This window comes from Lissotriton vulgaris, chromosome 5 (genome assembly GCF_964263255.1).
Source record: "Lissotriton vulgaris chromosome 5, aLisVul1.2, whole genome shotgun sequence".
Taxonomy (NCBI): Eukaryota; Metazoa; Chordata; class Amphibia; order Caudata; family Salamandridae; genus Lissotriton; species Lissotriton vulgaris.
Window position 1 is genome coordinate 210,389,093 of NC_141693.1, and position 26,331 is coordinate 210,415,423.

General features: G+C 45.7%; 1 protein-coding gene across 2 annotated transcripts in view; it reads right to left on the minus strand.

Moving 5' to 3' along the window:
• EXD3 (exonuclease 3'-5' domain containing 3) overlaps positions 1–26,331 on the minus strand; it is a 2,419,489-nt gene that overhangs the window by 1,521,419 nt on the left and 871,739 nt on the right. For both annotated transcript variants that reach the window (XM_086921181.1, XM_086921182.1), the window contains one exon: positions 1,979–2,032. In XM_086921181.1, coding sequence (XP_086777307.1) covers positions 1,979–2,032 — 54 coding nt within the window. The remainder of the gene's footprint in view (positions 1–1,978; positions 2,033–26,331) is intronic.

Here is a 26,331-nt window from a genome sequence, read left to right on the forward strand (position 1 = left end):
TCTTGTGTGGTATGAAAATTACGTATGGGATGAACCGTTTACATAGATGTTTATGCAGGTGGATTCTAGCCCCTGCCTGGTTTCCTAAAATTCTTATGAATATTTAATCATACTGGATGATCACATCAAAGATAGTATAGGAGGCCATTGTTCAGGAAAAACCCTCCTTCTGTACCCAAACCACAGTCAAGATGGTTCAAGATGGTATTGTGGAGAACAGGGAACTAATGTAGGTGAAAGATTACGCCTATATCAGGGCATATCAAACCATGCCTATATTAGGGCATCTATATGAAACATAACAGAATTGATTATTCACAGAGCAGGGTGCGGTATCTCGCACCATGTGATCCCTCTTATATATTACCTGCAATGTGAAATTCGGTTTAATTTTCTTTGTGTAATATGTATGCCATTTTTACAGACTCATCAATACTCGCATTTTGGATAGTATTTATCATTGGCATTTCACTCTTGTCGTCGACATAATTGGCTTCATACTGTAGGCTGCCACGTTGGGCTTTATAACTTAACGGTGTATTAATGTGACACATAAGAATGATGTCTGGAAGAGATGTGCAGTATCTCTCACGTGCTGACTTTTTGTTTGATTGCTTGCTCATTCAGACGCATTCTCTAGCTGTCTAATGTAAATGTCACGCGTTTACCACTCCTCGTGTGTAGATATTGTTGAATGCAGACTGCCATTACGAGATTTATTAACTATTACTGCATTGATCACGATGTGTTATTGGGATTCAGTGGATTTATTTTTCATTTTTTTCTACACTTAACATTAGGAAAGCTTATGAATATTGATCAGAGATTTGCAGATAACCTTGAAGCATCTATGCGTATTGCTTGAAGACTGACCATTTATAGGAGTGAGTACGGTTCTTACTCTTGAAAATAAGAGATACTATTAGTGGTTTGTGCTACTGTATTGTCTAGGTTATATTATGGTTTTGTTGGTATGACGGTAATTGTGCTTTCCTCTGTACCTTGGTATAGGTCTAATATCTGGACTACGACATATGATACTGGTTTTGGTTCGGGTTACTTACCCTTCGAACATACTATGGTCTGCGATTTTTATTAAGCTTTATACTAAGTTAGGTAAGCTAATGTGAATCTTCATTGCACGTTCTGGAGAACGTTTGGGTTGTTTTTCCTACTCTTCCTATTTATCTATTAATATAGTCTCTTAGATATCATTGGTCACTTTCTTTAGTCTTTGGACATTGGGTTCACTACGGTGTGTTTCTCACTATGGAGCGTTCTTTTCTTTCGGTTGGCAAGCGGATTGGTTGCTAGCACAACCTTGTGCTCACGTGTGCTATTATTATTTCAGTTTTTCACACCTTGGTTGTTACACAAACAATGGGTCTCTGCCCATCAGTCTTGTTCACTTGCTTAAAACATAACCCTTGTCTATCTGTGAGTATAGCATTTTAGCATACTTCAGAGTTATAATATGGGCTTTTCATCTTTAATGTTTCTAGCCCTGAAAAAGTCTGTGGAATACTCCACGTAGACAAAACACGTGTTGGCTAGGAGTCAAATTCCTGTTGGACACTTGTACATGAAAATAAAGAACAGAATAAGAATTCTGTGGATATAAACTTGCGTGGACTGTGCTGATTATTATGGACTATTTTTGCTCAGGATATTAACGTTCTGTTTCATCTCAGCTATGGAGATGACTCATAGTGAGTCCGCTTAAACATCCCATGACACCAGCTATGAGAATACAAAGCTCAGAGAACTCACTTAGAATGAACCATGAAATGAACAACCAAATGATGAGGAGGCACAAAAGACACGTGCAAAAAAAAGACATCCATGTAATTCAGGGAGAGGTTGTCTTTTCCAACACCCGTCACAGTGTATTTAGGTACATGTGGTTCAGACGACAACACAAGCAAAATGCCTACTGGAGAGCAAAGGGCTGCAGCTATACGTGATTATTCAACCTCACCTTCTCGAAGTCTAGATCACGTTGCAGATTAAGCTTCGTGCTCAGGGCTGCTGCCTGTAAAACACAAAATGATAATCAAGTCAGAGGAAAACAATCACGTGAACAGCAACGGTGAGAAAAGAAGACACTACTTTAAAACGAGTTAAGAATATGAATAAAGAAAAAACAAAAGAATGAAAGGAAGGTTGCCGAGCAACAGTTACAAAACAAAACAAAAAAACATTAAACCGAAAATCAAAAATTACAATGAGAAATACAGCACCGTGAAAAAGGGCGGGTTACGTTTTAGAATAGAAAGAAAATAGTCAAAAATATAATTAATATTGTTAAATGCAAACACCAACGTTGAGTGGAAGCAGCTTAAAATGGGAGCACGCAATCCAATTACCAAAGAATTATTCAGAATAATTAATGCTATTGGCGGACAGACTTCAAGCACAGGTGTACTTATTTAATTAAGCTGTTCTTTATAAGAGTTGCTATTTTCTGGCAAAAATTCACAACATGGATAGTTCTCAGTGCCAATCAAGCAATTAGCTTTGGTGACGCTAGTCCTTCTTAAGTAATGCGGCAGACCAGATCACACTACCCATCTGGGCGCCACAGCTTTGCTGCTTGGCCTCTGGAAAGGGACCAGTCCACACGCTCCACTGACTACAGACAGATCTCATTTAGCCTGGACAGATGGTGGCCAACAGGATGCTCCATTCCTCTTTCCAACTGGCACCTGATCAGAGCAAATGCCCTTTTCTCTCTGTGTTGCATCCCTTCAAGGCTCTTCCGCATCCTCGGAGATACTGCCAACACCTTTGGCAGAGGATGCCATAACACTGGCACCGGCTGATTCTGTCCTCAAACCTGAACTACATTTCTTTGGACATCTGAATCGCCGCCTCTCTTACCGGGAGAGCTCCATTCAATAGTATCTCATTTAACCAATTAGCAGGAGGGTAGATTATGTGTTAAGAAGTCTCCCAGGAAGAAAATGATTTTTAAAGTATTACTTTACAACAGCTTCAAATGAACTATAACGGATTTTGGAAGTACAGTCTAACAAAGATGCGACGGCACTGATGAGATTACATGTTTTACAAACGTTCAATTGCAACAGTTTACATACATTCTTAAACATTGTTTTAAGGGCAGATCATATTTCTAATGATTATTAAATGAATCATTGAATTTAAAGATTTAATGCACAAAATCCAAGAAGAGTACTTTACGGCTTCCGCAGCTAGAACTAATGTTTGAATTACTGTTCGAAGAAAGAGGGTGCTGCATGGATCCAGATAAGATCAAACAAGCACAGGAGTATTTTTCAGTGTTCCTTTTGAAACATCCCTACTCAAGGGCATTGGGTCTTACACCGCTAATTTCTACAACAAGGTAACGTCCATTCATCACCTTTGGAAACAGATTTGTGCACAAACTATGGCTCTGATTTGAAACCATCTTTAATCAAAATTTCAAATAAGAAAGTTTATGAGAAGATTAGATTCATTAAAATCTCTACAGCCATCATCAGCAAAAGTCGTATAACAGGTGCGACTTCTCTGACAATATGTACAGTTTATAAGTGGTAAAAGTTAGAAGTAAAGAAACACTTTAACTGGCCTGTAGACATTGCCTCTAACTACGTTTGGTCTCCATAATTCCCCTCACCTCCTGATATAATAGTCCCATCTCATGTAATGTACATTTCTGCTGCGGTAAAGAGTCAGGCAACAGCATGGCAAGAACGTTCCAAGTGTTCAAGGGCCTCAGCCAGATATCTTTCCTTCTACATCCTTCTCAACAAAACCCTTATTATTGCCAAATTCTCCTGAGACGAAGCCTAGGTATTATCCACATTCCCCCCCACACCATGTTGTCATACAGTAGGCAATTGAGAATCACAGGGACTACCTATCTGAGGCAGAGTCATGCAGTGGTGTAATAAGGGGGCATGAGTTATGGTGGAGGCGACGGCCTCTCCCCCCTCCCGATCTTACCTGCGGCTGTGAGAGGCAGCAAATGCAGGAATCGATCATCAGCACTCCCCCCACCCCCGCTCTTACAGCCGCCGTGGTTGGCAAAGGCTGGGACAGCCACAGGCGGCAAAAGGCCTAGATACGCCACTGGATTCATGCACCATGAAGAGAGATGGGGTGAAACCTAGGATTTGTCATGCCCTTGGGTACTACAAATTTGTTAGACTTGGGTGTTTTTTAACTTTTTATCACTCAATCACCCAAATTAGGGAAGTGCCCCATGATCCCATCAGGGACATTTAAAATGTTTTAACACTAACTGTGCATTAGCGTGGCCCACCACTAAGCACTCCCACTTTGTTCCACAGCCTACTTGTCTGCTGTCTTGATAATGCTACTCGTCTGCTATGGCACAGGTTCCAATTGTAAGAGCTGGCATGATCTCTTACATGCAAATCTGATAGCCAGTGGTGCACAGGTGCAAAATTGTCAGAAGCTTTCAATCTTAAAATCAAATTCAACAGGAATCCTGAAATATATGTTTCATGTTATCTGCTAAGTCTACAACTGCCTCCACCATGAAGATGCCCCTGTTTCAACAATAACAGAACAGGAAGATGAACTTTTTGCAAACACCACTAAATAAGGCTTTCTCTAATCAAGGTTTGATTATCTCATGACTGAATTTTAGCAAGGTAGTTTTCATCAATCTCTACGTGAGAAGCCCAAATCAACAGATCGCTAAGTTTACAAGTGGATATTTGAAGGAGACAGGATCTAGCCGCAGATTCCTTATCTTAGAATTCTCCCAAGTCGCCAGACTGGATCCGGAATTTTTACCTTTCTTTTATTTTATTTTTTTACAGCCTTACCTCTTCGCGTCAATAATTGGCGTCGAGAGACTCCATAATGAAATCATCCTCCACATGTGACGTCGACTGGGTCCAGATAAGCCCTTCCCTGAAGCGCTGATGCTAGTTTCTTGTTACTATTTTTCACACCAACGATACATAGCCACTGATAGAAACTGCCTATAGAAACAGTATGCCAAAAAAGAGACATCTTTGTGTCAAACGATTGCGAAGTCCTAAAGAAAGGCATCAGCATGTCAATAATGGGATCTTGTGGGTAACAGGACAAGCAGTTCGCAGAGCAGGGAAGATGGGTGGGTCGTTAAGGAATCTGCGGCTAGATCCTGTCTCTACCAGATATGAGTTACCGTAGGAAAGTAAATTATTCATCTGATAGAGACATCTAGCTACAGATCACCTGGAGGAGAGTCTACAAACTGAACTCACAAAAAATCCCTGAATAGGACTAGCCAGTCCATAATGAGACGAAGTGATTAGGCTTTCTTAAGAATATAGTTGAGGCAAAGAAGATGCTCCACCAAAGGACTGTGGGAAGCCCATAGGGAGCTGAAGTCCGCAAGACAGTGAGAAGCATGTGGAAAACATTACCTACAGTAGAGGGATAAGAAAGTGTTGGAGAAAACACTTCGTAGAAAGAATACTATGTAGCCTTGCCGAAGGTATTCAACCTATGACTGGACAAGGCTAAAGGACCAAGGACAACAGCCCATACCACTGAATTAGAGTTTCATCTCCTTGTCGTGGAATGTGAGCTAACCCTACCCTGTGAAACAACGAGAAACTAGAATGTCGGAGCACATCCACGATGGATGGAGAGAGAGAGAGAGAAAGAGAGATCCCATCAATGCTGAACTAAAGAAGTGCTAGAAGAACAACGCTTGGTAGAGACCACACTCAGTCGAATAAAACCCTCTTAGAGAGAAGGTAACCCTCCGAGACTATGTAACGAAGAAGCTTAGAGGAGAAAGGAAAAATAAACGCATAAGCAACAACCAAGTTCAGGTCAAACAAGAGAGCACCAAGAAAGGCCTAGTTGCAAAAGCAGATAAATATGACCTATAGAAGAAGTTCCGTATAACCATACTTGCAATATATACCTGTATATATGTGAGCACACACATATACATATAGGTATATATATATGTAGGTATATATATATGACCCAAACTCCCACTCAGTAAGGAATGAGCCCGACATGTGCTGACTTGCCAACAGGATTTATTCTTGCAAAAAATAGAGTTCAGGAAACGCCAGGCAGACGCGTTTCTAGCGAAGGTGTGCGCTTTCATCAGTGCCGGTTCCCGTTTCCTTTTCGGAGCCTTGCACCTGGGGATACTTGAAGTGTCCTGAGCAGTCTCTGGCCACTCCTTCATTGATTCCTCCTCACCTCTGCTCGTAGCTGTGCTGCATCCTGTGCATGTGATGGGGCCAGAGGAATGCTGGTACAGCGATCCGACGTGTCAGCCCATGCAGTGAATGGCTGGCAAATGCACAGTGGCTTGTCTCGCTGCGTTGCACTCCTCCGCTTCCATCACACAAGGAGAATGATTCGCAGTACCTGATGGGGCCCCTGCAGACACGCTGCAGCCTCCTTCCCCGAAGTGTGAGTCCCAGTCTAATAGCATGAGACCTCTCGGGGGGTGAGAGCGCTGTAGTTTCATACCGAGTCAAAAGTTTTGCTGACTTAGCGCCTCACACCAGATCAGGAGGGCATGTCGGTAAACCAGTGAAACAGCATACTGGCTATTGAAATGAACCAAACGCCCACTCGGTAAGGAATGAGCCCGACATGCGCTGACTTGCCAACAGGATTTATTCTTGCAAAAAATAGCAGAGTTCAGGAAACGCCAGGCAGACGCGTTTCTAGCGAAGGTGTGCGCTTTCCTCAGTGCCGGTTCCAGTTTCCTTTTCGGAGCCTTGCACCTGGGGATACTTGAAGTGTCCTGAGCAGTCTCTGGCCACTCCTTCGTTGGTTCCTCCCCACCTCTGCTCGTAGCTGTGCTGCCTCCTGTGCATGTGATGGGGCCAAAGGAATACTCGTACAGCGAGTCCGACGTGTCAGCCCATGCAGTGAATGGCTGGCAAATGCACAGTGGCTTGTCTCGCAGCGTTGCACTCCTCCGCTTCCATCACACAAGGAGAATGATTCGCAGTACCTGATGGGGCCCCTGCAGACACGCTGCAGCCTCCTTCCCCGAAGTGTGAGTCCCAGTCTAATAGCATGAGACCTCTTGGGGGGGGGGGGGGTAAGATATATAGATATAGATATATATATATATATATATATATATATATATATATATATATATATATATCTATATATATATATTACCTACTGGCTATCGCCAGTAGGTATATATAGTTAGGATTATTTGTCTATGGAACTTTTGAAAATTCTATGTCTAATAACTTTGGCGTTTGTGGACGGAATCGGCTGAAATTTTATTAACAAGTCACATGACCTGTTATGCTTACGTTACGCGTCACTTCCGGGTGCGCTAACGCGGCGTGTCATATAACGCATTACGCGACAACGTAGGTCAAGAATATAGTCAAAATGTCTCCACCAACCAGCGTTCGGAACACAACCCCTTTCAGCAGTCCAAAAAGTTCTGTTAAATGACAACAGAGGGGACAGGCAACAAGAACCATCAGTCAAAGAGGGGAGGGCAAGTTCTTCTCTACCGGGTCATGTTGGGGCGCTACCGGAACTGATCGAATTGGTAGTCTACAGTGTTTCTGGATGTTTCAGACTAAAGCTGGCGTCAGCATGAGAGCACTACCATCTCGTAGCTCCGTCGTGGCCATTCCACGAGCAGACATGGCAGCCGCTCCCCACCAGAAGCCTGCGGGAGTCGGGGGGCCCCCAAGACTTTTGTAGAATCTTCACGGCAGAGGGGACGCTTTCGAGAATGGGACCCAAGCCCTATCAGGGAAGCGTCCGAGTTCCAAGGTGTCCAAGGGCCATTTTAGTGGACCAGGCCCAAATCCGAAGAGCCGGCCGCCATTTTGAGAGTCCTGTGGCACCCGCCTATCGCTGCACCGCAAGAGCGGGAGCAACTCAACTACATGGTGAGCGAGACGCTGTAGTCGCAAGAGCGGGCGGTAAACAGCTGAATGGCGGAAGAGGCACAGTGTAGCAAAAGCGGGCGGAATGGCAACTAAAACGGTAAAGGGGCGCCCCACTACAGCGTGTCTTCAGGTCAAACGGATTGTGGGACAAAGTCCAGAATAGAAGAGTCATCAAAAGGCAAAAAGTTCCACCGGACCCCGGGAGCCGGCCGCCTATGTCGGGCTACACCAGTGCTATAAGACTTGGGGAGGGGGTCGGAGCCAAGCGTCTTCTCCGAGTCCGTGCCATCACACCGCCCCTCGGGGGCCTCCGTCAAGCTGTTTAGGGAGGTACCATATAACATTGTTTTCAAATGCAGTCAGGTCCACAAACGACCCTCACTTACTTTGAGAATAGTGAAGCTGAAGTAGGTGGAAATAAGCTTCAGACAGTCTTACAAGCACTGCTTTTCTAAATATTTTTTGATTTTTTTGTATTTTTGCACAGTTTTATATATTTTTTTTGTTTTTGATGGAGGGGAAACAACAAAGCACAGGCATTGAAAAAGGCTCAAACTCAGAACTCTGAACTATGGCACCCAACATTCAGGACTTGCCATCCGGATCTTGGCGCCTTGTGCTGCTTCCGACCTATTCACACATCGGTCCACTACTGACATCATCTCATAAACCAACGTAATGTAAATAGTTATTTAATAAAATGTTTTACCCTGTTTCTTTGCTGGTGTGTTGTCTATATTTTTAATATTTGCATAGGGTTTGTCGTTATTTTGGGCGGGGTGGGTGACGGAGCCGAGCTGTCTTGCAGCCCTCATGGTGTGGAGCTCAGTTCATCTCACTATTTTCGTATTTCTCATGAAGGGTTGTTCCTAATATTTCTATTTTAGCGAGGTCAAAAAGAGATCCAATTAGTGGCCTACTGATTTTGCTCGATTACTTTTATTTTTTAACACGATTTTTCACTATCTGCAAAGACTAAACAGAGTATTGCGACTTTGTGCTTGTTTGTAAATAGAGAATGAACCAAAGAGAATCAATTGTAAAACAGTAAATGCTTGGATAACAATCAATCAAATGGAGAGACAAGCAGGGACGACGGATTACAACGGGGGTAAAGGCCTGCGTTAACTACTCTTCACTATCTGCAAAGATACACTCATGCACACAGTCAACCACCCATACAGCTGTTTCCACATGCAATTTTGAACCCATACATCTAGTGAATCAGCTGTTCACACATCTATGCACAGAGTCACACACCTCCCAGCCACTCACACACATACTCAGTCTCCCATACAAATACTTGGGCAACCAATCAATAACCCATATAGTTACTCATATAGCTACTGATCAACACATGCAGCAGTTTACAGAACAACAGATATAATGATGCACAAATTAATACAGTTTAATCACTAACCCATGCACTCAGTGAGACACATCTAATCACTCCCTCATACAATCAGTCATGCACCTACTAAATCCTTCATTCAGACATTTATACATCCACTCATTCTTCAATATGTAAGACATATTTTAACTTTACAGAAACATACAGTCACTGGATGTTGTCATCAGTGATGTCATCAGTGATGTCACTGACCATGTCATGAATGATGTAATATGTGACATCATCAGCAGTGGATTGCGGGTGCGCGATATATAGTTAGCGCATCTAACTATATATGGAATTTCAATGGTTTTATGCGAGTAAAATAAGGTTTTGTAAATGCAAATTCCTAACTATATATGTTCTATAACCAATGGTTTTTTCATTGAATTTTCAAGGTTTTGTAAATGCAAATTCCTAACTATATATGGCCTATAACCTATGGTTTTTTCAGTGAATATATATATATATATATATATATATATATATATATATATATATATATATATATATATATATATTTGAGAGTCGTTCCCAGAAGAAAAACGAACAGCAGACCCAGGGGTGCAGGTGAAGCTTTTTTAATTACAAGTGAACAAAAGCAACAGCAGCCAGCATGACGCGTTTCAGCCTCAACGGAGGCCTTGATCACATGACGCCTCGAGAACAAGAAGGCTGGTTTTTAAAGTGCAAGTGCTAAAAAACCTGGTGTGATTGGTCGCAATACTTTTAAATGGGCATGGAAAAAATACTACTACCATGGAGGCTCAAAAAGTGGTAGATTACACACTTTTACAGATTGTTGGCTCGTGCCTGGCACCAAAGATGAATTGGTGATAATTTAAATAATTTAGATAAATAAATTCATACATATCAGCATAAATGCAGCAAGATATAAATATATAAATATATAAATACATATGCACATACAATTACCAACATCATAGGAAAATACATAACAATGGTCTAAAAATAAAATTGTTTAGATTCCATGATAAAACATCTGCTAAAACAATGCATGAATCAACGATTGAGTAAAATCATTATCAGTTCTATGTTCCTCAATGTAATAGCAGTGGGGTGCCATAAACTGTTCACTGCATAGTGTGAAGAGCCAAAAATTAATCGAGTTCCCACCTTGCCCAAAATGCCAAACTTATGCCTCCAATCAATGTTTAGACGTATGACAGAAAATAATGTGCTCAGTGCAGGTGAATAAAAAAAGAACAGATAAAAAGATCTTAGAATAAAAATTGTGTCATAAAAAATCAGGTTCAAACAGTATACAAATTGTATACTGATAATTAAATGGAGGGAGGGGCAGTTCAATATGTGTATACATATTTAAATAACATATTATACAATGATGGAATGAAATTGAAACTACATCAGACTGGGGACACCCATAGTTCATATAGTAACTGGGTGCCAGAGGCATGTAAAGCAATCTTCAGTTGAGTTTAACCCATGTGGAGTCTTAGTGTCTAAGCTTATAATGTACCTGGTTTCTAATGCCCGTAGTATGGACTCGCGATTGCCTCCTCTACGTAGGGGGGCAACCTGATCCAACACAAAGTACCTCAGAGACTCACTTCTGTTCTCGTGACAGTCCTTAAAGTGACGTGCGACTGGATATGTTTGGTCGCTAGTGTTGATTGCCCTGATCTGCTGGAGTATCCGCTTGTGAACCTGTAACTTGGTACTACCAACATATTGCAGGCCACACAGACACTCCAGCACATAAATCACGAATTCACTGCGACATGTCAATTGTTTAGAGATGTGGCATGGTACATCACTGAAAGGAGTTGTGTACTGAGTCCTGTTAACCCCATGTTTGCAAGCCTTGCAGGTTTGGAATTTCTTAAAGCCCTTGATGTTATTTAACCATGTTGTATTGGTGCGTAATTCTGGGCTTGATTTAACTAATGCATTACTGAGAGAACGTGCTTTTCTAAAAGCAACATCTGGCTTGCATGGCATGAGGTGACCAATCACCGGATCATTACACACCAGACTCCAGTTTTTATTCAGTATTTTGAGAAGTGACTGGTGTTGCCAACTATAAGTTGTAATTAGTCTGACTGGTTGAGAAGCTGAAGCATTGGATATTTGGGATTTTTTGCTCACCAGTGCGTCATTCCTTGGCACATTGTTGGCTCTAGAAATAGCTGAATCAATTAATGCAGCTTTGTAGCCTCGAGTCAGGAATCTACCTTTACTGGCAGATTGGGCCAGAAGGCAATCAGTGTCAGAGCTGCATACACGTCTTATACGCAGCATTTCCCCGTAGGGGATGCTGCGTATCATGTGCCCCGGGTGGGGACTGGTGGCGTGTAAAAGCGTATTGCCAGCTGTGATTTTCCTGTGGAGTCTTGTCTCTACTTTTTTGTCTTTGACATAGATCTCAACATCAAGAAAGAATGCCTGCTCCTGACTAATGTTTGATGTGAATGTAAGGTTGAGTGTGTTTGCATTTAGTTTAGATATAAAGTCAATTGCCTCTAGTTCAGTACCACGTCAAATTAAAAAGATATCATCAATGAATCGATACCACTCTACAACATGTTTGGTGACTACATCATGGTGGATGCCATAGAGGACCTGCCCCGCCCAGTACACACCAAAAGTATTATCCTTCCTGCTGGGAATTAAACCAAACCCTCCTGCGGCAAGTGGGGAAACTGACCAGTGTAGGAATGAGGAAAAACCATAGAATATAGGTATCCATCAAAAGGTAGATATAAATACAAACATACATTAGTAATAGACCAAAGTTGCAACAGAATGAAAATTATAGATATACAGACTTTGGCAACAAGCTTGATAACCAGCAACACAATACCTTATAAGAGGAGAGAGGGAGATGAAAGCACCACCCACCCTACAAAAAGTAACGGCAACCACCAACCAACTAATGCTATTGACTGACAAGGCTACCGTCATGCGGTTAACAGGAAATCAAAAGAAAACAGCAGGTGTGAACTTTGCTATGAAGGGAATGAAGACCAGCAGCATGGTCCATCAAAAAGTATAGTTGAAATAAAGGCCAACACAAGGAAGGCCTCGACAGATGACCAATTTCAATTCAATAGACATAGATTTCAGGCAGAAAGACGTGACTGACGCTTCTGATAAATGATGGAGTACATAGCAGTGAGGGGATCAAGCCCCTCGAAATGGAAAATCCAAAAATAATGGATGGCAGAGCGTACAAGCAAAACAAGGATTGAGGTCAGTATGAAATGTCTTAACAGGAGACAGGGTGTATACAAAGCAAAACCTCTAATATACCACGACTAAAAAAGGGGAAAAGACACACAACTTCCAGAAAGAGAGTGAGAAAAACTTTTTTTAAATTCCTCCAAGCATTCGCAAAATAAGGTGGAAGTAGTATATCGGGCCTTTGAGGGATAGAATCCTTATCACATCCTATGAGGTGAAAGAAGAACCTTCAGGAAAAGGATGCTGAGGGAGACCCCAGTCTCCTTGGAAACCAATCCTCAAACAGCTGGATCCATAATGTCGAAGTGACACATGTTCCAGAAGAAAAACTGAAGATGAAAATCAACCATGACACCGACAAAAGGGGTGAGATGGTGACATCTGAAGAAGAACCAATACGTTAAGCAAATGCTGTGGCTGTTACCTGAATTGGCAAATAAATAATCCCTATAGGTAAAAACGTGTACAAGGCATTCCAGAATCCAACACGTAATAACATCCTCTCCAGGGATGAAGCAGAGAAAAGGCAGTGAAGTCAGTGGCACAGGACCAAGGTAACCTTGCGGCAGTGGTGGGATCTGGATCACTACATTAGAGGGGCCTTTGATAGCCAATGCATCACCAAGCTATAGCCCAACAAGGAACCTAAAAGATCAGTGGCAGGAAGCCTGCTTGCCAAATCATAGCGGGAGCAGAATAAAAAGAAGTGCCAATCTATATCTATACTACTATTATGAAGAGAGAGCTGAAACCTTTGAGGCGGGTAAACTCAAGAAGTACAGCCCCAATCACAACACCCAATACAGCATTGTAAAGGGGAGTTGGAGCAGATGGACATAGGCTATACATTTGGACACCATATACATTACAAAGGTCGAACAACCTTAGGGGTAAGGTAGTCCCTTGTGGGCGTTGTTCTGCTCTCAGTGATGGGCGTGTCAAAGTAGCGTGGGCGTGTCAAAGTAAACATGTGGGCGTGAACATTGTCAGAGGGGCATGACCCAAAAATACAAAGAATAAATACATGGCCACCGACTTCACTGTACAAGCCCATCATTGTCACTGGGTGCAGGCTTAAAGAAAGGCTCTGGATTTCCAAACCGCTTCAAAAACGCACTATTCACTTGCCGCTACATTCACGCCTGTGCAAGCCCATTCACGCTTGTGCAAGACCATTCACGCTATTAATTAGATAAAATAACACTTTTTTCCACACTGTTTGGCTAGCTACTTTTAGGACCCTCTGCGTTAAATGCGCACTATTTAATTGGCGCAACATTTACGCCTTTGTCTGAGTTACCGTTCTCAGAGGGGCCGGTGCTGCCATAAACAAAGGTGCTATAAGGGACAAGGGTCCTTAGCTTATCAGGATTAATAGTAACAATGAAATATAGGCCATGATAGGAGACTATATTTTGTTCTCTGTCCAGCCGGAGAGGGTATTTATTTTGAAAGGATCAAGAAAATTAGTGGTTATTAGGCACAGTCCTGTACCTTACTCAAGAAGGACAAACAACATATAAGGACAATTTTACAGGCAAATAAAGGAACAAAGCTGGCCACTTTTAACTCCGTGTTTGAATAGAAGTAATACCAGGGAAGTGCTAGACACAACAAAATAAAACACAATGGTATAGTCGTGAAAGCACTATATCGTGTCGATGTTTCAGTCCCTCTTGCTCAATTATATGGGACCATCATCAGGACTTAGGTTTAGAAAACATTTGCCTGCTGTAATATTACACAAGCCTGTTGAGGAGGAAAATAGGGGGAAAGAGAAAGAAAAGCAGTAGCTAAGTTACTGACTGGTCCTTCGACAGAACATGCACGCGTGATTGTAACACATCTTTGCGGTTAATTCGGAATAGGCTTAGCGTGCTCTAATATGGCTGAGATACCCGCCACCCCCTCTCAACACAATCATCCCCAAGAAATTGGGAAACCGGAAACAGTTCTCGAACTTTTGGAAGGCGGGAAGGGAGTTACCCTTCCCGGCCGTATTTATTAAAATATGAAACAAAAATTAAAACATTAAAATAACAGTTTCATATTATGTACAATTTCATTTCCACATTACGATGTTTGGCTAACCTTAACAGATCTCTAATACAAAGGTTCTCCTAGCCGAACTAACATCCTACAAAACATTTGACTTGAAATTGTACATCCTAACGTTAAGGGCCAACGGCAAGGTCGTAACCGGTGTCAGATCCCTAAACCAGAAATACCCCCTTCACTTGTGAGAGGAGCGACCGCACAGAGGCGTACCTCAAGTGCATCTACCAATTTCCCTTTGTACTTGACGGGGGCCCCAATAAACTCGACGCCATTTAACGGTCGTTCGAGGACTCGTGTGAGGTGTCTAAAAGGTAGCGTAAACCCCCTCCCGCACCCCACACAACTTACCCATCTGCCGTCGCAGATGTCCTGGCCCCGGGAAATTCCCCAGGAGGGGCCGTAGCCCCTCCTATCCAGGAAGGGGCCTTGACCACCTTTCCTTTCCTTCCGGCGGCCTCTCCTTAGACAGGACCGCCTCCCCGTTGAGGGGCCAATTGGCCACCTCCCCCGAGCGCTCCCATCCGTAATGGGTGACGCCCCCTCATAGGGATCTTCGAATTACTGCTCACCGATCATGACCTTACCGCCCGACCAAAATAAATACGACAATTCTACCTAAGTTACTAAGATTACAAAGCAAACATCACTTATTACCAAGCGTAAATATTGATCACTCCCAATTACTTTATTTGCAAAACATACTGAAAATAACCAATCTTTATTGCATCGTAAGAAATTTCACGACAATCATCACAACCTGTAAGAAAACAGAAAAAACAAAAAGATACTACGTCAACTGTATTTACAACGAATCGCTGTCCTCAGGGGCTGGTGGGTGGGTCAAAATTGGCTCTTCGTTCCGTCTCGAGCTCACGTGCAGCGGGGAGGTGCAGCTTCAGAGCACAGGAACAAGAGGATGCTTTCTTGGCTTCCGCTCCTTTTATCCGTCTTCAGGGCGGGCGTAAACCCGCCCCCGCCTGCCTCCGAGGGCGTGGCCGGCCGCGTCGGTGTCTAGGCCAGCCCACTCTAGGGCGGGAAAAAGGCGCGCCCCGGCTACGCCGCTTCGGGCATACCAGCCGAGACTCGCCTCCCGCCCAAGATGGCTTCCCGGGGGGATCGTGGTACTCCACCATACGTTCGGGGGGACCGAATGGTCGCCCCTTTCCATATGGCTGAGATACCCGCCACCCCCTCTCAACACAATCATCCCCAAGAAATTGGGAAACCGGAAACAGTTCTCGAACTTTTGGAAGGCGGGAAGGGAGTTACCCTTCCCGGCCGTATTTATTAAAATATGAAACAAAAATTAAAACATTAAAATAACAGTTTCATATTATGTACAATTTCATTTCCACATTACGATGTTTGGCTAACCTTAACAGATCTCTAATACAAAGGTTCTCCTAGCCGAACTTACATCCTACAAAACATTTGACTTGAAATTGTACATCCTAACGTTAAGGGCCAACGGCAAGGTCGTAACCGGTGTCAGATCACTAAACCAGAAATACCCCCTTCACTTGTGAGAGGAGCGGCCGCACAGAGGCGTACCTCAAGTGCATCTACCAATTTCCCTTTGTACTTGACGGGGGCCCCAATAAACTCGACGCCATTTAACGGTCGTTCGAGGACTCGTGTGAGGTGTCTAAAAGGTAGCGTAAACCCCCTCCCGCACCCCACACAACTTACCCATCTGCCGTCGCAGATGTCCTGGCCCCGGGAAATTCCCCAGGAGGGGCCGTAGCCCCTCCTATCCAGGAAGGGGCCTTGACCACCTTTCCTTTCCTTCCGGCGGCCTCTCCTTAGACAGGACCGCCTCCCCGTTGAGGGGCCAATTGGCCACCTCCCCCGAGCGCTCCCATCCGTAATGGGTGACGCCCCCTCATAGGGATCTTCGAATTACTGCTCACCGATCATGACCTTACCGCCACAGGCCGGATAGTTGACCGGCTATCCGGACCCCCCACAAAACACTCCTACCTAAAGGTCATGCTGTAAACTCCTTAACCATGCTATGAAGTCTCCTATGAGTAACTCGTTCCCCACCCGGGACAAATGAACACCGTCCCCCAAATACATACTGTCCCCTTTGATACAACCATGCGAAACAGAATGCAGTGTTTTTGAACGAAACAATCTACTCACTTTGTTATTTATCTTCCTTACTGAATGATTTAATGCAGTAACCGAAACAGCCCCCCGCCACACTTTCCGTGGGATCATATGGGACCATGCAATTGTGCACCCTGGAACTCTCCTTGCCAACCAACTTACTGTGGAAAGCATTGCCTCAAGAAGAAGTCGTCTACCAGTGGCCACCAGATCGTTACCCCCAAGATGGACTATGATTATAGACGGCGGTGACCTTGTCCGCTCTAACAAACCCTCAAAAAATGATTGAAACTGGTCAATACAGAGCCCGCCCTTTCCGTAGAAGGACACCCTGTACCCGTATTCCCCAGCCACGTGAATCATATCACCTGCTTTGAATACGTCCGCGGCACGCCTCACATATGAGTGGCCCACGACCCACACCTCCTTATTCGCAGACGGTGATTTCTGACCGCTGATCCCCAGGAGTCGGGTCGACTGTACAGTCCGCCCCGCTTCGTAAGCTTGCGTAACTGAAAATCAAACAGAAACAAGAAGCGTGAGTATATCATTACAGCTTCACAACATGTGCAACCGCACATACCTTTTATAACAGTTCGAGGACCAACGCCCCACACGTTTTACTTGTTCCACACTCAGACCCCTGGCTGTGGCCTCCGTAGCAGCCCCTATCCGAAAGGAATGGGTCCCGAACTCGCCGGGGTTCAAGCCCGCGGCCGAAATCGACATCGCAAGCACCCTCTGGAACTGAAACCTCGTCAGTGGGGTGGCATCAGCGTGTCTCAAGAAGGTCCCCCCCAATGCTGCAACCCTCTGCGTCAAATATTCCTCTATGCATACCACAGGGCACATGGAAGAACCGGGGATCCTCTGAATGATTACACAGTCCCCGATTGCACCTTGATCGGATTTGGACCTAACAAATGAGACCGTCATCGTCTCCCCCCTGACCTGAATGTGCTCCCGGCACAATCCCCCCATCGTATCCCTCTTGTTCTTCGCCACTAGTTCGCTTACCCGCATAGCCCCATGGAATGCTAGCGCAAATGCGGCTCGGAATAACACAGTCTCATACTGGGATGAACATGTTGCAGGGAGTACGGAGGATAACAGGGCCAACCTATCCAGACCTATCGGGTGCCTCTCATCCACTCTGCGACCCTCAAGGCGTTGCCACCCACGTAGCGCTTTCTGCACAACGAAAGACGCTGTCGGGTCCTGGATCCCATGAGCCTTTGCCGTAAAGGAAATGGCGGCCCGATGCCTCTGGGCCGTAGCTACTGATTTGCCTGCCTGATGTAAAGAGAGCAGAAATTGTACTACAAACTCTTCCTGACCCCAAAACTCTCCCCTAGCAGTACCCAAAAAGGCCCAATAGGAACGGAACGCCCCTTCATATGCCTTCCTCGTCCTGGGTGCTAAACTCTCTCCCACGAGGTTTCGTAGTTCGGGGCACCGAGAGACCAGAGAGCTTCGGGAAAGGGTGCCGCCACCGGGTCCGCTGTGGGCAGAAAACCCCAGAAGGCCTGCATACGGAAACGAGAAAGCGCATCAGCCGCTTGGTTCATCACCCCCGGCACATGTCTTGCCCTAAACAGTACATTCAGTTGCATGCATAACAACACAATCTCCTTGAGCAGTCTCAGAATCAATCTGCATCGTGCTGCCTGACTATTGATACACTCAACCACGGTCATGTTATCGGACCAGAATACCACAGAGTGATCACGGAAACCCCCGGGCCACGTTTTCAGGGCCACCAAAATCGGAAAAAGTTCGAGAAAAGCAATGTTACTCGTCAATCCGTACTCATGCCACCATGACGGCCATTTTTGAGCCGACCATTGTGTACCAAATATGGCACCAAAACCTATACTCCCCGCCGAATCTGTCCAAAGGCCCAGCTCCTCGGAGGACACCGCTGGTTTGTTCCAGACAATTCGACCATTGAAATCCGCCAGAAATGCCAACCAAATGCGCATGTCCTGGCGAACCTCTGCCGAGAGTCTCGTGCGGTGATGTCCTTCCTTCAGGCCGACCATGGCTTGTGCAATCGAGCGGGAAAAGGGGCGCGCCATTGGTATCACTCTTAGGGCAAAATTCAACTGACCCACCACCTGTTGCAATTGATGCAGGTTTACTTTTGTTGCACGGATACATGTCTCAAGGGATAACCTGAATCTCAATACTTTTCCCTTTGGTAATCGAAAACAACCTTCTACCGAGTCGAGCTCGATCCCCAGAAACTCGATCAAGGTCGAGGGCCCCACAGTCTTACCTGGCGCCAATGGCACACCAAATAGATTCATTAAGACACAAAATTCCTGTAAAGCCTGTCCACACTCGGGATCCCCGGCTGCCCCCAAAAACAGAAAGTCATCGAGATAGTGCATAACATGTTGAAAACCTGTCTTCCTTGTGAATACCCACTGCAGAAAACAACTGAACTTCTCGAAATAGGCACATGAAATCGAGCACCCCATTGGCATACATCTATCCATGTAATAGCGACCCTGAAACATGAAACCAAGAAGACGCTGATCGTCTGGGTGTACCGGGAGCAACCGGAACGCTGACTCGATGTCTGATTTCGCCATCAGCGCCCCGGGCCCCAGGCGATTCAACATGGCTACGGCCTCATCGAAAGATGCATACCGTACTGAACACACTTCCGGGTCTATCGCGTCATTCACGGAAAGACCACGTGGGGCTGACAAGTTATGTATCAGCCGAAACTCACCCGGGTCCTTCTTGGGGACCACCCCTAGAGGGGAACAAACAAAGTCAACAACCGGTGGCAAATCGAATGGGCCGGCAACACGACCTCGAGTCACCTCCTTCCCAATCTTTACCTGTACCACCGCCGCGTGCTGCAAAACCGACAGTTGATTCTTACAGTTTGCTACACCCTGAAAATCCCCCACTGGGATGCGGAAACCATATGAGAACCCGTTTCGCAACACCCCAGCGGAAGCATGATCCGGGTATTCGTTGAGCCAAGGAATCATTGCCATGGTATCAATCGGGGTAGGTAAAGGAGCCCCCCGGACTATATCAGACCTGTTTGGCGCCTCCCTTAACACCGTTATCACCCGTTTTGGCTCTGCACAAGGACTCAGGATGGGATGGCTGCCCACACCCCCCACACTCATGTCTGAATTTGCATGACCCCTGGGGCCTCGTACATTTCCCTCTGTTAAAATTCCAACAGATCCCCCTTTTCCCTGTGTTGCCACTCGGTTTCGAGTGGTACTCATTACCTGCACCCGTCCGAAAGGGCGTCCCAGAGTTTTGGCGGGAAGATTCTCCTCCGTTACTTCCCACCAATGGTACCTTCAACATTCCTGTACTCTCCATTTTTTGCCATGACACGGAGTCGTAACAATCCCAAGTCAACAAAGGGTTGTGTTCCTTAGCTTTTCTAAAAAGATTGTCATAGCAGAACCACTGATTGCCCCCATATGCCACAGAATACTCCATAATACGCGACTGATAAATGGGTAACTCGGTCAACAACTCGGGCCTGCGCTCGCCCATGATGGAAGTAAAAATGCCCCACGCTCTGCCCCAAGTACCAATGGTCTCGTCGACCTTAAAGGCGGCCATTTTTGCGCGCCAAACACTCGGGTGCATGAGCTCCTTTTGGCTCTTCACATGCTCTATCTCGTAATGGTCGGTAAGCAATGAAAACATGTTTACATACTTATCCGCCCAAATCAATTCCTTAATTTCTAGCGGGACATGCTGGGCAATCTTCTCCCTTCGAGAAGGTACAGACCCCTCCCCCGCAATCGGCAATGGCCGCTTACCTGAAGTAGACCCCGTGCTTGTCGCCGAACTTGGGCCTGCTGTACTTCCAGCCGCCGGAACCTGTAGGGGAACAGAAGATGTTGCCTTCGCAGCCTCCCTAGATTCCCGCAGTTGCCTCATTACTGCCCGGGCGTCGTCAGCCGTGGCGCCCTCGCTATCTTTTCCCAACCACGCTGCCAATTGTGCCGCTAACTCGGGGGGCATATCCTCCCTGTTCACGGGGGTGACCACCACAGGAATTGGATTCCCTTCTTTCGGCACCGGGATTGGCTCCTCACGTGGGGTATCGGGAACCGGGGTGTCTCCCCCAAGTGCTCCCCTTCTGGGCCTCTTGCTTTTTCCACCGGGGACAGCTCCCTGCAAAGGCCGCTTCGTTCCTCCCAGCCCGTCTTTAGCCTCCACCTTTTTCTTCAGATCGGCTATCTCCTTCATGAGCATGTGGAGCATCTGCTCGGTACCGACCCGCTTTCCGACTTTCTTTGGCATTCTCCGACGGGATATCTGCAAGACAAAAGAAAGATTACAACGCTCAAAATTGGCTCTTCGTTCCGTCTCGAGCTCACGTGCAGCGGGGAGGTGCAGCTTCAGAGCACAGGAACAAGAGGATGCTTTCTTGGCTTCCGCTCCTTTTATCCGTCTTCAGGGCGGGCGTAAACCCGCCCCCGCCTGCCTCCGAGGGCGTGGCCGGCCGCGTCGGTGTCTAGGCCAGCCCACTCTAAGGCGGGAAAAAGGCGCGCCCCGGCTACGCCGCTTCGGGCATACCAGCCGAGACTCGCCTCCCGCCCAAGATGGCTTCCCAGGGGGATCGTGGTACTCCACCATACGTTCGGGGGGACCGAATGGTCGCCCCTTTCCAGTTGTGTCTGCTATTTGTGCCTAAATCGGGCATACAAGAACTTGTGCAAAAGTGACAAGTGTGGATCACATTGTTCCGTCTTAAGCCCAGCGAACACGCACTTGGCTACTCTGCAATCCAAGCACCAGCAGACGGACTGGACATCGTTCCCGTCCGATGGATATTTTTCCACGGAGGCATAGTACTCCCGAGGTAAGCCTCTCACCCGCCACAAACCCGCGAAATCCATGTGGCTCGCAACGTTAAACGGCCCGGAAACTGATCTCACTTCTCATGTAATTCTTTACAGAGACACCCGCGGAGGCTTACGAAGCACCGCAGCCCCCGGAGATCGACCGTATTGAATTAATCAGGTATGCCCGTGTTCATGTACATCGGCCCCCACCCTTCCCATCATCTCCCAAACTCCCCCGATTTACTAAGGTCGACTTTGTCATTTCAGAAAAGTCGAGGTGTCTCAGCTAGGACACTTACCAGGACGCCTAGCACTCGGCCGCCCAGGTAATTCCTTAACCTTAGCACGCCCTTAAAGAAACTCCTGTGTAGTTATAGACTAACACTCAATTCCCCCTCACCCCACAGGTACCACCTATGACTGCGGCCCCACCCAATTCTTCCGCCCCGGGACAACCAATTGCTTAATCTAAACAGTTTAGAGCACAAAAACCCTACAACAGGGTAAGCAAGCCACCCACCTTCACTTAAAAACACTGTATGAAAGTGCACGTATGAATGGACACAGCATGGGTCTCCAGTGAACTTTTATCAAACTTAATCTAACGATGTCAGAAGTGCAAAATCTAGAACGTGCTACGCAATCGTACTCATAAACTGCAGTTTTTCCAACGAAGGAGATGTCATTCTAGCATGGAACAATGTGATCCACTCGTCGATCCCCCCGGGTCGGTGCCTCGCTGCGTATTATTGATTGCTAAACTTCAGTCCCTCACGGCTTACTCCTGCTCCGTCTAATTTTGCCCCGGAGAAGGCGCCACTCCGTGGGGAACACCATGCTGGAGGAAGAAATGCAGCTAGCGGAGCAGGCACGAACTGGCCCGTCATTGCGAACGGTGCTGGAGGCACTTATGGCACTCAGGGTAACCATTGCAGTCCGGACTTGTAGTTTGTTGTCTGTGGCTGATGGCCTCGCAGTTCTGAGAGCGGACCCTGGCTCGACACCCACGCCTCGGCAATCAGCCTGCATTTTAACATCTTTCTCGGAGACCTGCTTTGACCCGGCGCCGGAAGCGGTGTCTGCTCCTACTATACTAGAACTGCCTGATTGTACTGTGTCCGATCGCCCTATGGAGCCGTTGACAACCCCGATTGTGTATCCCCTGGAACATTTACAAGATATCCCCATTCTGCAATTGTCTACTTTCTGTCCTTTGCTGTTTTGGACCTTGCTGACTCCCCTCCCCTGTCGGTCTCTCAAGATGGCGGATGGGCTACAACTTGGCTTCGGAGACGGGGAGGGGCACCATTGTCGCCAAACATCCATATTGAGAACTGCTGCACTTTTTTCAGCTTCGTGGAAATGGCTTTCTTTAACCAATGACTTTAGTGCACTTGATAGACGGGGCCAGGGTTGAGATTTTTATTTGGGTCTCTCACTGTCGCATAGGTTTGACGGGATTGTGTCTTTTCTGATCTAACGGTGTCCGGGGCGGGATTGATCATGGCGGGGGAAGGAGACCGGGAGTCCGTAGTAGCATGCCCTCCTCCGATTTCCCTCACAAGTAGGGTCTTTTGCCTTTTCTTTCTTGCTCTCTTGTATATTTCGGGTTCTATTATTGGGCGACAGGCACGCTGCGAGGGGGGTGGCCGTAGTCATCAGCAGGGATGCAGGGTGGGGGGGTGTGGGGATGGGTGTTCGTTTTTGTTTTTGTTCTATGGCCTCTTCTCTTCCTTCTCTTTTCTTGCCCCTTTTTTCTTTTCTTTTTCGGGTTAGTGTAGTGGGTTCGGCTTTCTTGCATCCTTATCCCTATACCTGTACCTTGATTGTTCCGGGTTTTAGTGCTCTGGGGCGGTCAGTACTGATGGAGTCGACGAACAAAATGCGCTAGTTTATCCTGATGACTCATGTCTTACTCCGTTTACTCAGTGGATAGCGATTTTCTTTCGGACACGTTCTTTCTTGGCTCGCCCTTTTCTGTGATCCGAGACACTGTGAGATACCGACCCTTCTACTTAATACTTAAAAATGAAAACCTCCTATCCTGTGTTTAAATCGAATTACTTTTGCAAACGGTACGATTTGTGCATTGAGATCCTATGATTAGCGGCCAGCCCTGGGGGTTGTAGGCCCTTGTCTGTACTTGATTGCAAATGTTCAATAAAGGTTTTCAAAAAAAAAAAAAAAAAAAAACAGTGTGATCCACACTTGTTACTTTTGCACAAGTTCCTGTATGCCCGGTTTAGGCACAAATAGCAGACACCACTTAGAGCACGCTAAGCCTATTCCGAATTAGCCGCAAAAATGTGTTACAATCACGCGTGCATGTTCTGTCGAAGGACCAGTCAGTAACTTAGCTACAGCTTTTCTTTCTCTTTCCCCCTATTTTCCTCCTCAAAGAAACCTTTCATCATTTGTCAAGCACGCACGTTCTCACAGGGGGCTGGCCGAAGAAAAAGAGGCGCTGCCTTGTGAAGCAACGAATTCACTTGCCGGAACATTAACGAAAATTTACTCAGAAAACACACACTACTTTCTTTAGATAGTGCGGGCATAATTTCGACGTCTTTCTTTACTGCCAACATACTGTAAAATGTAATCAAACCTTTACTCTGTTGTGGGACTCGCCGTTACTACAGTAACACTCACACTACTTGCGCCGATAACTACAATAAAGCTTTCCTAATTTCTGAACCTCAAACTTTCTCACAGGGGGCTGCACTCAAAAAAGGTAAGGCTCATTGTCAATTGACGATTTCAATCATGAAACAAAAAATGTTGTATACCGTGAAATATTACAATAATTTCTATTTTAAGATTACAAACATTGAACACATTACATTTCTTCCCCGGACAACGTCGATTCGGGCTGCTAGTGCCTTAATAAAGGACCTAAGTGGGAACACTATCTTAGGCCAGAGAAGAAAATCTACCCAGGCCAAGGATCATGCCACTCTTTCTATTACTTATGCTAAGGACAGAAGGACGCCAGATATAGGGAAGGAATGCCCCATGGTGAAGACAGATAACGGTGTGAGGGTGGAGGGTGTTGGGCGCCGGCGCAAGGCAGAACTCACAAGCACTGTTTTGAGAGGCAGATAAACTGAAGAGCCTATATGGGCTACTAAGCACCAGAACAGATCCCAAAATGCCTGTAAGGCATACAGAAGATGGTCCCCGTAGAACAGGGAACAAGGCAGCAGTGCTTGAGAACAATAGAAGGAAAATACCCTCTTTAGAATAACAACTTGGGTAGAAAAACTAGCTTCTAAAAGAAGCCTATGGGAACAGATGCACATAGGGCACAAAATAATATACGTCCAAGATATCGGGAACCATAACCTGTCATCAACAGTATAACAAGACTAAAAGTACCTGCAGAAGGCAGGAACACCTCACCACGGGTCACTCAGACAGAAATGGAATTTGAAAAGAAAAGCCAATGGGCTCTACAATGGAATGGCTCATACTTGAAAGAAAAAGGAACTTTCCCGGAACAACCCTAGTACAGGAGAACTAGGGAAACAGACGGTAGTGTTAAGAGTCTGTTCCACTGCGACGATCTCAAAATCACGGAGTCAGCATGTTCGCCGAACAGACAGGTGCCATCAAAAGGCATATCAATCATCGTGGTCGACAGCCTCAGAAAATCCAAAGGTGTGCAACCAGGCACGCCAACATACTGCCACTGAACAGGCCCTAGCCTGACCTACAGAGTCAGTGGTATCCTTAACACCACACATTATTAGTATAGCTGCTTGTTGCTCATCCCATGTTAACGGACCAAGATCGTTCCTTATCTCATCTGGAAGGGAGGGCCACAGGTGTGCAAATGAGTCCCACAATGTTGGGGAGACGCGGATGCGGACGCAAGACGTATTAAGGGATCGCAGTGCACAACTGGTGGAGGAGAAAATATGCCTGCCACAAGCAACTAGTCTTCTGGCCTCTCTGTCTAGAGGGACAGTAGGAAAAGAGTCAATATTTTGGGCAGAAAAAGCAGCCTATACCACAAAATTATGATAAGGAAATTCCCCATCTTCTTCTTCATCCTCATCAGAAAAGATAGAAATGTTGCAGTCATCGTCACCCATGTCTTCAGGCGTTGGTGGAAGTATTGGCCTTTGAACTACTCTGGGTGATTTTCTAGGAGGTGGTGGAGTGGGTAGTGGTAACTGCTGTGAAGGAGATTTCGCTGGTACAGGAGTACACTGTTGCTGTGGTACTAACTTTTGAAAACTTTCCATTATTTTTTGTAATGTAGTTTAAAAAGCCCTATGTAACTGAACTACTTGAGTGTCTGTGCCTAGGTGGAATGCAAGACCTTGAAGCATGGTCCTAATCCTAATGGTAATCAAATTCTGAATAAAAGACATGTCCGCTCCAAAATCCAGGGACATATTTCACATTCAATTGTGCTAGGCTGTATGCAGATTGCAAACCATATTCACTTGCCACATCTTTAATCAATCAATCACAGGATTTGTAGAGCGCACGGCTACTCAGAGTGTTACGGCGCTAGCAGATTCGCTGACCACCTAATCTGAAACAGACTACTGATAAGCTAATTGAAAAAGACAGATCTTAAGGCTGCATTTGAAGGAGACTCATTGTTCATAGCCCATAGATGAACAGGGAGAGCATTTCAGTCCCTGGTGGTAAGAAAAGAGAAGGAGGTGCCAATCTAAGCTTTCCATTTTATTTTTGGGACCACTGCCAACAGAGCGCCAGAGGAGCAATGGTTTCTTGACAGCTGGTAAAGGATAATCCTATTCCCCAGGTACCGAGAACCAGCTCGTCCAACGAGCCAGAA